A 14672-nucleotide genomic window follows, 5' to 3' on the forward strand; every position below is an offset into this window, starting at 1 on the left:
GATCACTGCATTCCTGTGGCTATGATCCCTTCCATATTCATCCTTTTTATCATGGCCTCTTCATCCTCCATAGCTTCGCTCATACCGATTATGTCTAACCCGATCTCTATCATCATCATGTCGATCATGCCTACTACAATCTCCATCATCACCTCTTCTCTAACTTCTACCCTCATGTCCATTGTCATGCTCACTTCTTCTATCATGTCTACCATCTCTACTGCTTAGTGTTGTTTCTCCTTTCAACTTAGCCTCAATGTTGTTTCTCCTCTCAACTTGGCCTCATCCATTTGCGCTCACTTCTACCATCATGTCTACCATCACTACTACGTTTGTGGTGTCCCTATTCTTTCAACTTAGCCTCATGCTCAAGCTCCTTTTGCAAATCTCTCTCATCTTCAAGAAGATGGAGATTATTGGTAAGGGAGGGAGGTGTTGGGAGATGGTTATTACGTGTCACAGGTGTTCATCAAAGATGGTTATTACTTGGTCCGTCGCAAATAATGCTTGTCACAAGGTGTCGTAAGTGTATGTGATGAAAACACTACACAGAGCTTTACAAGAGCTTGTCGCAGCCTCACATGCTTATTAATTGTTGTGCTATTAGATTTAATATAGTCTCTAACTCTCTACGACATGAAAAGCAAGCGAAAATCATGGACATGTTGGTAAAAGCGCTGCTGAGGTAATGTGAATAAGCTCTGAAAAGAGGCACTTGAATAGTTGGTTATGTTGACAGAAGGGTCAAAAGCACTGTGCACAATCGATGCATGCTGGCGTATGATTCAGTTACATGCTGCAGAGCAGTGATTTAGCTAAGTGGAGCAACGTACGGGCTAAAAGGCCTTGGGCCAGCCAAGTAAATACAACTCACTCAACACAAGCATAAACCCTCTATACCATGATCTCACACCTACTAGCCAGTATGAAACTCCTTACTTCATCCCCAGATCACAGACCCCAATCACCAACCTCAAAGCCCACCCTAGAGAGAAAAAATCGAAGATTTTAGCAAATTGAGCCAAACAAGAGGCCTCGGCATCCTCGGCCTAGCCCCACAAACTTCCAATCTATCTAAAAGTAAATAGGCGTTATCATAACACACATGTTTGAGGGCGTTTTTGGGCACACGCATGATGCTTACAAGATGGGGGCATGTGTTCTACATAATGAATCAAGATCATTTACACGAATGTAACCATCATCAACAACTTCACACATCTCTCACACAACATCAAATTGAGAAATTATATTCTTGACACAAAATAGCAGGCAAGCCTATAAATAGAAAAATAGACGATCTTGCCTAAACATGCTTTTACCCAGTTTGTGTTGTTTCTTTGGTGGTAAACTTTGTGCTTGTCTCAAAGTTTATCCTGCCGTTTCCTTTGCAAGACTAAAATATTTCAACAACCCCATACCTTCAACCAATGTTCAGCCCACTTAACCTGCATGAAAGCCTCATATGATACTACAAACTCGTGTGAACAAGAAAGCAAATTTCTGGAATAACATAGTCAGCCTTGTGGCATCTTTGCACGCTCAGCGGTTTCTCGAGCCTCAATTTCCTTCTCAAGGATCGCTTTATTTCTTGACAATGCATTAATGTGAGACTTCTCTTCAAGCTGTGCCTCCTTTCTCGCTTCCTCCAGCATTTGCGCTAAGGTATCTGGAGGAACATCCATCAACTCCATATTGTCTACTTCTTCACTAGGTTTTGATGCAGAGGCAGAGGCCTCATTCTTATTTTCTGAGTTTATCGGGCTCTGCCTTTCATTTAATCCATTTCTTTTGGCAGTAACCTCAACAGCGTGTGAGCTGGACTCATCAGCCTCCATAGCTGCAAAAATTATGTCTTTATCATCCGCTGCCCTGCTTGCCTTCAGCTTTGACACTTGGCTTACAGTTTCCTGTTCAATTGAGCTAGATACAGTTGCATTTGTATCGCTTTGAAGGTTTGGTTCGATCTGTTGTGCAAACATTTGCTGCTTTTGATGCACGAAGAACTTCTTGCGTGTCTCCTCTCTCATATTTTCCTGGGCCTCCAAACTCTTCCTGGCAGCCTCACCTAATTTGGCAGCAAAGTCAGCTGCAGCTTTTTCCTGCATTATAGAGTATAATAAAGCACATAATAACACCAAATAATCATGGCTTTGAACTTTCTGGCATGAGGGCAGCTAGTTGTCAGAAGGGCTGAAATAGTTAAGAGTATAAACACTAATCTTTGAGCAGGCATCAAAGCGATTGGCCTAGTATTTACCGTTGCAATGAAGTTGTCATGAAGGTCACGGAGCTTTTGAAGAGCACTACGAGCTTGGTTCAACGCCACTTCTTCACGTTCTTTAGCACTAGCCAATCTACGACTTTGAAGCTGCCATAAGATAAAGCCATATACCTTTATAAGGTCAGAATAGCCTGAACTTCAGAATTATAAGAGGGGATAAAAACACTTGCAACAATACAAAAGCAAGGGACACAAGAAAACAGAAAAAGGAAAAACTAAATCACTTTATTTGCTACTAAACGAAAGTAAACGAAACAAACCATTATTCACTTAAAAATGCTTATAGAGAAGGCATAAGCAAAATAAGTAAAAGAAGCTTACTTGACTAAAACTAGAAACAAGTACTCAACTTTAAACTAACAAGGATAAGACATCTCAAACACTTAATCCTAGAAATAAGAGACTACGCATTAACTTTCAAAGGAACAAATTTTTAAATTCTAATGTAAGCTAAATACTAGAAATGAATACTACTACGAACGTACCTAGAAGAGGCAAAACATAACCAAAGTAATATAAAGTTCAAAACTCGACATGCAACCCAGCCTCACTGCTTGTCCAAACAGGAAGAATAAGATTATCACCTTTATCATGCATTAGCCTGGACAACAGATATCACATCCCTACTCACGTCATCCATGCCCAAGAATAGGTGTAGGTTTGTATAGAGTTCACTATGCTTTGAACATACTCTATAAAACATGAACGGAGTTTCTATCACCCTCCGGAGGTGATGGGCATACTCAGCGTAAACCTACATGTTCGAAAACAATGTAAACCTAGATAAATGCAGAAATATCCCAAGATATCACATACGACCATCAGCTTCATTTAAAAGAAATTATCCCCAATAACCTCATCCATACCCAATAGTGGGTGAAAAGCTATTTATGAAGTATATGCTCCCAAACAACATGATGCATTGACAAGGAAGGTCTCTACTAACAAAAAAGCAGGGCATACTCCACCATAAACCAAAATTTTAATAAACTGTAGGACTCAACAATCTTTATTTTGTAACAAAGAGTCCATATTGTGAAATATGAATTTCCCCAGTCGCCAAATTCATGCACGCCAACCCTATGTGCATGCTACTACTTACCTCAAAGCCAAGCTACCTGTAGGACAGCCTATGAGACCTTAGCCTAGTACCTTGATGAGCCCATTCGCAGACCTGCATGTCCGAAAGGATCCATTAGTTAGTTTTTACCCCTACGTAACTGTCTTCACATAAGAGATTGTACAACACACAGTCAGGTGACAGGTATTGATACACTCATGTGGACATCCAACCATGTTAGCATGTTAGGATAAACAAGACTCATGTCTTGGGTCTTTGTGCCAATCAAGTCGCGCTGCTAATTAATGTGAGCAGGTGGCACAATTTGGGATGAGGGCTAATGGCTCCTTGATCCCCTCCTACGTCTTCACCTGCTTGCTTTAAATCAGACAGCCTGACCCTATTGAAGAGTAATCTAGCTCAAACCTCATACTCCAAGTGACCCTTCAAGTTTAAGTCATCCCTTAGGTACAATTTCATTTCTCGTAGCAGTCTAACAGCCTCCATTTCCCACCTTTCATCAGTGTTTTCTCAGACCTCCTACGCCACTTAATCAGCCATGATAATACCCAGATCTCATCTGCATTTGCGAAAGCGATCTGCAGATACCAGTCCCTTTATAGCAGACAGCTGAGCCTTTGAGGCCCTTTTTTGAAACATCCAGACCAGCGCTCCGATCAGCAATGATTTCTAGCCCAACTAGACCCAGAGGTAACCCCTAAGCAGCCAGCTGAGCCTTTGAAGACCCCAATACCTGCTTTTTGAAGCATCCAGACGAGCGCTCTGATTAGCAATGATTTCTAGCCCAACTAGACCCAGAGGTGACCCATAAAGCAAATGCATCAGCCGTGAGACGGAAAACTTTTGCCCATTAGGTTTGGACTGATACCAATCATCCCTAGAATAGTGTCTGTTGCTAAATTGGCTTTATCTGACATAAAAATAATTCTAAATGAATTATTGGATTTATAAGTGAGGGTTTTCTCGCTTGGAACACCAAGAAAAATAATTCTAAATGAATTATTGGAATTTTAAGTGAGGGTTTTTCTCACTGGAGACATCCGAGTACAGAGTATCCCTAGTGCGTCATTCAAAGTAATTACAGGAGCACTGTGAAAGGGAGTATTTGTAAGGCCACCAGGAACGGGTACTTTTGATGCGTCAATAAAACCTTATAAGTTAAAAACAATGCTTTCACAGCACTTCCCAGGCGTCCCTGGATGCAATCACACGCACAGTTGCAATGCAGACATAGACTTCCTCGCGGGAAAGCATCTGCTTTCCTGAAAAGCAATCCCGCTTTCTCAGAAAGCATCTGTTTTTCCTCAAAGTTTCCTCTGAACCCATCTTCATTCAAGTGCTTGCTTTTTCCTTGTGCACAATTCTAACACAGTTCGGAATTTCCTCCCGACTATGGATATTCCCTTTCCGATGCACCCGTCACCCACCTTGTGACGCATCAGGAATACCCATCACCTAGTCCTTTCCTACCGAACTTACGGTACAATCTCTTTCGCGATGCTCTATGTCACCCATCCTATGACGCATCAGAGATGTCCATTCCCGGATGGTCGAATACTTCTTCCCGATGCTCCCCGTCACCCATCCGATGTGACGCATCATAAGTACCCGTTCCTAGTGGCCTTACAGACATTCCCGTTCTTAGTGCTCCCGTCATTACTTTGACTGACGCACTAGGAATACTCTATACTCGGATGTCTCCAGTGAGGAAAACCCTCTCACTTAAAATTCCAATAATTCATTTAGAATTATTTTTCCTAATGTTCCAAGCGAGAAAACCCTCTCACTTATAAATCCAATAATTCATTTAGAATTATTTTTATGTCAGATAAAGCCAATTTAGCAACAGCCGCGATCTCTACGCGAGCAGCTATTTGTGCCGTGGCCAAGGAGCTATAAAAGCACCACATGCCCTCACTGAAAGGGGGTTACCAACGTCAGCAAGAGAAGACTCTGCCGCAGATAACGCAAGAGATCGCGAGCCTAAGAAGCACGGAAGTCACTTTTTCCCACACAAGAGCGACAGATATCTATTGTGGATTCGCCATACGAATTGTTGTCGCGTGTTTGTGTGTGTGTTTGCAGGTACTTCATCGCAAAGGAGAAGCGAGAAGGCTTCGGCCTACGCTTGGGAATTCTGGGAACGGAATTCGGAAATAGTCTACGGGGTCTCGACTCCGAGTACAGATGGAAAAAGGATTGAGAGCTCGTCTCTCGGATTTCCCTTACGGGAAGGAACGACCATCGAGTCAGAGAATTAGAACGGAGGGGTTTTCTCCGGTTCTTGTGCTTGTAAAAAGATTCTCCCTAATAAAGGATTCTCTTTAAGGGGGGGGACCAACCCATCTTTTGGTCCCTAGTACTGTGTCGATCTTCTCTCTCTCTCTCTCTCTCTCTCTCTCTCTCTCTCTCTCTCTCTCTCTCTCTCTCTCTCTCTCTCTCTTTATTTCTCTCTATATCCTTTGGCTTCGGTATTAAGTGATAAATTCTATTTATCCGAGTATATTTTATATTGTTATGCGCTCCCGTTTGTGGCAGTGTCAATCCCTTCGATTCACTATAACAAACCGCTTTGGATCCTAGGAAGACAACATTTGTATAGCTTCAAAGACAAAGTTGAAATGAAGCAAAGCACACAAAAAGTTGGAACAGCCGGCCCCTTCCTCAAAATTTTATTTATTGGTGAGAAAAAAATTCATAGAATCACGAGTAAAACAACACTAAACTTCCATCTTGATGCAAGGAAAAATGCATTGCAAACAGGTAAATGCCAATGACGATCGTCTAGGCTCTCTGTCTCAGAGGAGGCACCGGAAGATGCAATGAAGACAAGAACTAGCCTGCGATTCGGTGGACACCTCAACTTCCATCTAGCTCGACTCCAATAAGATCCTCTTAACACTAGAGAATGCCTGCAATGCCACATACATGAACAAAGCAGCTGTGGAGAAGAGAGATCACTGAGGTAATAAGAGACAAGACACCTGAGAATGTGTGTGTGTGTGTGTGTGTGTGTGTGTGTGTGTGTGTGTGTGAGAGAGAGAGAGAGAGATCTGGGAAAGGCTCTCCATGTTGATAACAAACTGCCGAAACAAGTGACCAAGGGTGGTCCGGCATAGAACCTGACATGCCCTCCATGGATAGACCCAAGCTACACAACTGCTCCTACACACGAGTCCACTACATGGGCTACCCTAGCCTCTTGTGAAACCAAGGCTCAGGTGGGATCTCCTCCTAGCAAGAGAACAGATCTGGAGGGAGAGAGATTGTGAGACCAAGCCTCAGGCGGGATCTCCTCCTAGCAAGAAAATTGATCTAGGGAGAAAGAGAGATGTCTCAAGGTATGGATGCCATCTAGATATCATGGAGCATCTCTTCTCCACTGCCTGCACCTCGGATGTGGTGCTCTGCATCTAGATGATCACATCATCTTTGTGTAGATGCCCCGAGAAGAAAAACACAAGGAAAACCTCCCCTGCCCATCAGCTGCACAATGGTGCTACTCCTTTGTCACAAACTGGTGACGTGGCTGCTGGCTACACAGTACACACACAACACACTCACTTGGGCTCCCGGAAATTAAGGGCTGACTGATGACGTGGCCTGCTGTACGGACGCCTGTGTTTTCCGGCACATTTTGCGGAAGCAGCGTACGGAAAACCCTTGCAGCTTTTTGCATGTCCTTGCTTTATTCTACGCAAGAGAAATGAGAGAGAGAGAGAGAGAGAGAGAGAGAGAGAGAGAGACCTCTTTTGCTTTATTTTCATAAAGGCTTTGCTTTTGAAGCTTTTGGGCTCTGCTTTTAGCATCCCTTGTAAAACCTTTATAAGAGTCTTTGGGCTCTCACTTCTCCGGGCATATGGACGTAGAGTCTGAGAGTGAGTCCCGACTACTCGCTTGTACTTTGAGTTGCAGATTAATACAAAAAGAAATACCGAAAGGGGAACCAGTTTTTGGGGCCAATATCTCTAGGCACGGAACTCCGCCGGGAATAAATTGTGAACTGTGAACTTTTTGAAGTGAAGTCTTGTGGTGTCGCGGTAGAATCTCGACTTGGAGTGTCCAAGTCTGTTACAATGGTATCAAAGCACGGTCGATTTCTCTTCTACGGGAAATCCAATCCTTTTTACGTGGCACTTATGGCTTTAGACGAAGATCAATCGACTTCCTCTACATCCGGAGATGCGGGAAGAGATCATAACGAAGATTCACGCGAGGAGTTTGGCCCGCCTTGGCCTACTCAGGTGGAGATCGAAGAGATGGAGCATCGACGATTGATCGGCAATGCAACAAAGATGATGCTAAATGTTGCGAAGGCCCGAAATTTGCAAAATTTATGAGCCAGACCGCCTTCGACGAGGTGCATGCACAATGGCACAGACCACAAAACCACCCCTCAAACAGGCTCCTACTCCAAGGATGTACACAAAGCAAGAATTAGAAGAGGTGGTTGATGCACAAATTGCTCAGCTTTTTGACGCGCAAAACAAAGCAAAAAAGCACGCAAAAAGCAGAAGAAAGGCGATGACTTCCCAAGTTATTTGGGTCGTCAGTCTACATTTGCATTGGCAAGCAAGTAGAAGAAGCGTGTTCGATTTGAAAGAGTACCCAGTTCTTCTTCTTCTTCTTCTAAGAGTTCTTCTAGCTCCTCTGACTCGAACGAAGAAGACAGAAAAGGCAAAAAGCGAACCTTCAGAAAGGGAAAGAAAAAGGCAAAGAAGCCTAAATCTCGCCCAGTTGTTGACAGTTCTACAGAGGACTCGTCTTCAAATAGTTCGAACTCTGACGACGGCATCTTTTATGCAAAGAAGAAGAATTTTTATAAAGCCAACCAGTATGACTTTCTAAAAGATAAAAGCAAGAGTCCGAGAGTTTAAGGAAGCTGAACAGTCAATTAAATTTGAAACGTTTTCTGGTTATAGAGATGCTTCAAAGGCTTTGTCTTTCATACAGCAGTTTGACATAGCTTTCTCAGGAGGGCGTTACTCAGAGCACTCCAAGATTCGGAGGGCTGCCTCTTACTTTAAGGGAAATGCTCAAACTTGGTGGTCCACACTTCTATTAAACGAACTGCTTGGAACCATCTTCGGATGACCAAGAAGGATACGATGGACGCTTATAGCGAGAGATTCTGGAGCTCTTTTCTACCTGTCTCTTCATTTAAGAAGATCTCGTTCAAAGAACAGATTGAGCGGTTTACCTTGGGTCTGCCTACAAAGATCCAAGATCACTCCTTAGAACAAAAGTCACCTTCCATTCAAGAGCTGATGAGTCATGCAAAACGAGGTTTTGACATTCACTCAAGCAGTTTGACCTACCCCACACATGAGATCATGACGCAGAGAACTGAACAGACTTCGGAAAATGAAAGTAGAAAGAAGAAGAGCACCCTAGAAACGAAAGAAAAGGATGCACAACCCCAGCTCACTCGTCGAGAGAGGATCAGCTATATCAAAGAGGGGAATTGTTTTGAATGCGGAGAAACTGGGTATATCTCCGCGAAGTGCCCTAACAAGGCACCAAATAAACAGGATGAAGAAAGGCCAGAAAGTTCCAAAGCAGCTGAGGGACGTGGCAGAAAAGGCAGATAGAAAAGCAGAACCGGTACCATATTGCGTGGAACCCAAACAGAATCAAATGGATGAAAGTACAAACTTTGCCGCTTTTAGGGCAAAGTGAAGGATCAGGAAGCCCTCTTTTTCTTTGATGAAGGAGCCGAGGCCAACTTCTTTTCACTTGGATTGGCGGCTCAATTTGAAATTACGTCTGACAGGCTGAGGCCACATGCGGAGGTAGTTCGAGTGGCACCCGGGCGGCATGTTGCCATTACACGGATCATTGGCAAACTTCGTTTGCAATGACAAGGGTGTTTAGGGTCAGAGGATTTCTACGTAATTTCCTTGAGAGATTGCGACGTCTTACTCGAAATCCCTTAGTACCACAAGAACAACGCCGTGGTTGACTATCGGGCCGAGAAAGCGACTTAGGGCAAAGTGAAGGATCAGGAAGCCCTCTTTTTCTTTGATAAAAGAGCCGAGGCCAACTTCTTTTCACTTGGATTGGCGGTTCGATTTCAAATTACGCTCGACAGGCTGAGGCCACAGGCGGAGGTAGTTCGAGTGGCACACGGACGGGATGTTTCCATTACACCGATCATTGGCAAACTTCGTTTGCAATGACAAGTGAAACAAACGAGGAGATGGATCTCCTGGCTACACAGACCGCCTACAGATACGCGTCGGACAAACCACCCGACCATAGCCACCATCCGGCAACTCCCCCGTGCTGGGGCCAACGTCCGAGGACGTAAGCGTGACCTGTAAGACCGAGCGTCCCATACCACCCAGTCTCACCTCCTCAAGATGACCTCGCGCACTCCTAGCCTCGCGGGCTAACCACTAGCACTCTGCCAATGGGGGTCGATAACTGCAAATGAGGCCTTGGCCTCCCTTTTATAATAATGGCCGACCACACTGGCCATGTTCGCACTACGTCCGCCCGGACACTGGACGCCCATCCCGACGACATCTAGGCTAGATCCCCTCTCTTGTGAGCGGGACATAACATACTTTCCCCCTTAAGAACCATTGATGTCCTCATCGATGAAGTGGGGATACTGAGCCTTCAAAGCTCTAACAGGTTCCCAAGTAGCAAACCTTTCATATTGACCCTTCCATTTAATTAAGTACTCATCATAAGCCTTATGACGCGAATGACAGGTATGATGATCTAGAACTGCTTCTGGTTCTCGAGGGATATACTCAGTTTGCATATCTTACCATACATTTTTCCTCGATAGGCACAACAACGTCGGCTTCGCCCAATTTCACTTTAAGGCGGCTGACACGAAACACTGGATGTACACTAACATCCGAAGGAAGAGCCAATTTGTAGGCAACTTGGCCAATTTTCTTTGTGATCAAGAACGGACAACAATATCTAGCCGAAAGCTTATAATGCTTTCCCGTTCGCATAGTCTTGGAATCCTTGGGTATCTTCAGGTAGACCAGTTGTCCCACATCTAAAGTCCTTGGAGACCTCTTTTGATTAGCATAAGTAGTGACTCGATCACGAGCCATTCTTATACTATCCTTAGCCAATTCGAGCATTTCCTGCATGTCATATAGGAAATCACGAGCTTGGCGTTCCTTGACTTTCTCTAAGCCAATAGCAATTGGGGATTTAGGCTCAAATCCATACATCAGCATGAATGGGCTAAATCCAGTAGCAGAATGATTATAGGCAAACTCTAACTGTGGAAGATACCTTTCCCAATCAGATTGCCTGTGAGAGACATAGGCTCTCAACATGTCCTCTAACGTCTGATTCATCCTCTCAGTTTGTCCGCCGGACTCAGGATGGTCAGAAGACGACATACTCAACTTCGTCTAAAGGTGAGTAAAGGCATCTCGCCAAAATCGGCCAGTGAACTTAGTATCTCGATCACTAACGATATCTTCTGGCAGACCATATAGCTTATAAAGTTGATCGACAAATAAAACCGCCAACTCATGGCTTTTTACTGTCGACTTTGTTGGTATATACTTCGCCATTTTTGTGAGTCTATCGCCCACAACCCAAATAGAGTCATTGCCCCGACTAGTATTTGGCAAACCAACGATAAAGTCCATGGAAATACTTTGCCACTTGGCATCTGGGATTTCCAATGGGTGTAGCAGGGCAGCTTTCCTAAGGCGCTCTGCCTTATTGACCTGACAGTGAGCGCATCTTCTCATATAGCTCTCTATGTAAGAGCGCATTCTTGGCCAATAAAAATATCGCTTGACCAAAGCCAAAGTTCTCTGGATGCCTGGGTGCCCAGCGCTAGGAACATCGTGGAATTCGCACAAAATCCTTTGTCGAATCTCATCGATTTCCAACACGCAGACTTTACCATTTCGGAACAATAGTCTACCTCTAATGGAATATTGTCGTTGTCTCGTCTCTCCAGCACGACTCACTTGGGTCTCCGGACCACCCAAGCCTGTATCCGAGTCATGCCCCGCTTCGACCTCGTTCCATATCTTGCCAAAATGGCCATCGGAATGACATAGCCCTCGGAGAGAGAGATAGAAATCCGTCAAGATTTCAGCCATAGACAAGGCATTAACCTCATGAATCCTGCTGAGTGCATCGGCAACTCGATTGCTGGATCCTTTTCTATAACGGATCTCAAAGTCAAACTCTCGCATAAGCTCAACCCATCTAGCCTTCTGGCCTCTGAGATCGCCCTGATCACAAATATAGCGCAAGGAATGATGATTTGTCCATGCAACAAACGTAGAGCCATACAAGTAGTGCCGCCATTTCCTCAGGGCGTGGACTACGGCGTAAAGCTCCTTTTCATACGTTGGATAACGCATCTCAGCGTCAGAAAGCTTCTTACTTTCAAACGCAACAGGACGTCCATCCTGGTATAATGCCACAACAATAGCATAATCACTAGCATCCGTTTCAACCACAATGTGTAATATTGACGCAGTAGTCACCAAGTGCTTTAGTGTCTGAAAGCTCTCGTCAAGACGCTCATTCCAAACAACAGGGGGATTACCTTTACGATGAGGACCCGAAGTCTTCGGCCCTTTCACCCCTCCTTTTAAAAGTTGCGTAAGCGGGGCAGCAACTTTAGAGTAATCCTTGATAAACTTGCGAAAGAATCCAGTAAAGCCTAAAATGACTTTACTTGGCATACATTCTTCAGAATGGGCCAATTTCGCACTTTATCCAACTTTTCAGGGTCGACGTAAATTCCATCGCGAGTAATGATATGACCCAAGTACAGAAGCTCTTTCACACTTAGAAGCCTTAGCATAAAGCTTCTCAGTTCTCAGTACTTCGAGAACAGTGCGTATATGCACTAGGTGCTCAGACAAACTTCGGTTGTAGATCAAGATATCATCGAGAAATACAACAACGAAGTTGCCTAAAAGTGGTCTCAGCAGATCATTCATTATCTGCTGGAACGTAGCTAGAGCATTGGTCAAACCAAAAGGCAAGACCAAAAACTCATAGTGACCATAACACGTATGGAAGCCTGTCTTAGGGATATCTTCCAGTTTGATCCGTATCTGATGACAGCCTGATCGCAGGTCTATCTTCGTAAAATACAACGCTCCATGGAGCCGATCTATCAGATCGTCCATGCGCGGGAGCGGATACTTGTTCTTGACACTGAGCTTATTCAACCCCTTGTAATCCAACGCAAAAGCGCATAGTGTTATCCTTCTTTCGAGAAAGTAGCACTGGCGCTCCCCACGGGGATTTGCTAGGCCGAACAAAACCCTTGTCGAGATAATCCTTCAGCTATCGCCGAATCTCGTCCTCCTCGGTTTTACTAAATCGATAGGGTTGCTTTGAGAAGGGTTGACTACCAGCCACCAACTCAATGCCATGATCTACTCCTCTCGAAGGCGGCAAGCTAAGAGGTAGATCATCAGGAAAAACATCCTTGAAGTCAGTCATGATTTCTCGGATAAGGTTGGATTCGTCGGAATCCCCAAGTTCAACAGAAGAACATGAAACATTTTTACAACATTCAGTGACAGAAGTGCCAAGCACTAATGAATCAAACCAAGCAGATGGTACACATTGATAAAAGTCAATATCAGAAGACTTTATTTCTTTATACATTTCCAAAGCAGTAACAACTAGTATTGCAAAACCATTATTTACAGACTTCTGATTACAAAGCGACACAGATACATGAGGCATGTTCTGCTTAACAAAAACAAGAGAGTGATGTACATAGTCTATATACAATGAGTCTTGTTTATCATAAAACCATGGAATTCCTAAAATAACATTTGCTCTGTCCAGGCGCATGATGTGGAAATCCAGGTTCTCTTTGTGATCAACCAGCTCGAGCGACAAGTCTGGAACCATCCGATTCCATACAATCGTATCCACGCCACGAGCCATCTTTACGCGATACTCATGGTCACTGTCTCGCGTCCGCAGGCTCAGTTTCTGCACCAATTTTGCATCCACAAAATTGTGTGAGCTTCCATTATCAAGGAGTACGGTCACGTCGTGACCATTGATCTTCCCGGGGAAATGGAGAAGATCGTGCTTATCAAACACTTTGGTGCTAAAAGTACAATTAGTGCATAAACTATGCGCTAAATGATGGATTTCAACTTGAACAACATCAGAGTTACTTGAGATCTCGTGAATCTGAACCGAAGGACGACCTTGCGGTTTCTGTGTCTTCTTCTTCTTGGGGCAATCCTTCATTTGGTGACCCGTCTGGCCACATCCGAAGCAAACCCCCTTCTTCATTGCATCAGCACAACTGAAGTTTTCCTGGCTTTCTTCTTCTCCTGAGAAGATCTCGGCAGTGATTTGGACTTATGCTGGAATCGGGGTTGCTTCCTCGAGGCACCCTCACCGGATTGATGGTCTGCAATTCTTTTCTTCTCATAATTCGTTCCATTTATCAAATGGAACGTCCTAGCCTTTGCCACTGCATCCTCGACATCAGTCGGGGCTTTATCCTTAATTAAGGCCCAACGATAATCCTCATGTAATCCCAGCAGATACATGCGCACAACGTGCGTAGAATCCACTTTGCAAAAGGTGAGTGCCTCTTTGAAAGCTGTCGTATATTTATCAAAAGACAGAGTTTTCATCGAAAGACTCTGCAGTTTGGCATAAGCTTTCAAAGGGTCCATTTTGGCGAAATCCCTCTTGAATTTCACACAAAAGTCAACCCACGTCGTAGGCTTCTCTGTCATGTCACGCCACCAGGTAAGCGCCTTACTGCGCAGATAGAGAGTAATCGTCTGAATCCTCCGTTCATCATGCTCCCCATGGAGATCAAAGTATGTGGTCCACTGGTCCAGCCAGTTGTTTACGGCCAATTCCGTACACTCCTCTTCGCCTGAGAAATTCGTAGTTTTGTACGGAATTGTGGCAGTCGAACCACCCTACGAGCGCCCAAAAGCAACAATCTGCGTCCGCAATTGCTGGAGATGGGTTTCGCCCTCGGAAATACGCGCAGTTGTCGCCTGAGCCATATTTTCGAGAGTAGAGAGTCGGGAACTGAGCCCCTGTACGACCCCCTTCGAGAGAGGCCAAGCGACGGTTCGTTTGAACATAGAGCGGTAACACACTGGTCGAAACTCTGGAAAGTGCTTGTAATCCATGTGTAGAGAGCATGCGTGAATGGAATTTGGATGTTACCTGGCGCGTCATCACGCTGCACATTTGAGCTGGAGGAATCCATGGCGAAGTGCGTGAAAAAAACTGGAATTTGCACGCGAAATCGGGCCTATTCTGCACTTTTCGGTCGCGAAAAAGTGAAGTTCA

At 44.4% G+C, this 14672-nt stretch overlaps 1 protein-coding gene across 1 annotated transcript in view; it reads right to left on the reverse strand.

Moving 5' to 3' along the window:
- Positions 1 to 1239: 1239 nt before the first annotated feature.
- LOC147434172 (uncharacterized) overlaps positions 1240 to 14672 on the reverse strand; it is a 51589-nt gene continuing 38156 nt past the window's right edge. Inside the window, exons 2-3 of the mRNA XM_086490744.1 lie at positions 2261 to 2371; positions 1240 to 2102 (exon numbers count right to left, since the gene is read on the reverse strand). Coding sequence (XP_086346870.1) covers positions 1518 to 2102; positions 2261 to 2371 — 696 coding nt within the window. The 3' untranslated portion in view covers positions 1240 to 1517. The remainder of the gene's footprint in view (positions 2103 to 2260; positions 2372 to 14672) is intronic.

The sequence above is a fragment of the Adiantum capillus-veneris genome, chromosome 19, assembly GCF_014529385.1.
Source record: "Adiantum capillus-veneris isolate H3 chromosome 19, ASM1452938v2, whole genome shotgun sequence".
Classification (NCBI taxonomy): domain Eukaryota; kingdom Viridiplantae; phylum Streptophyta; class Polypodiopsida; order Polypodiales; family Pteridaceae; genus Adiantum; species Adiantum capillus-veneris.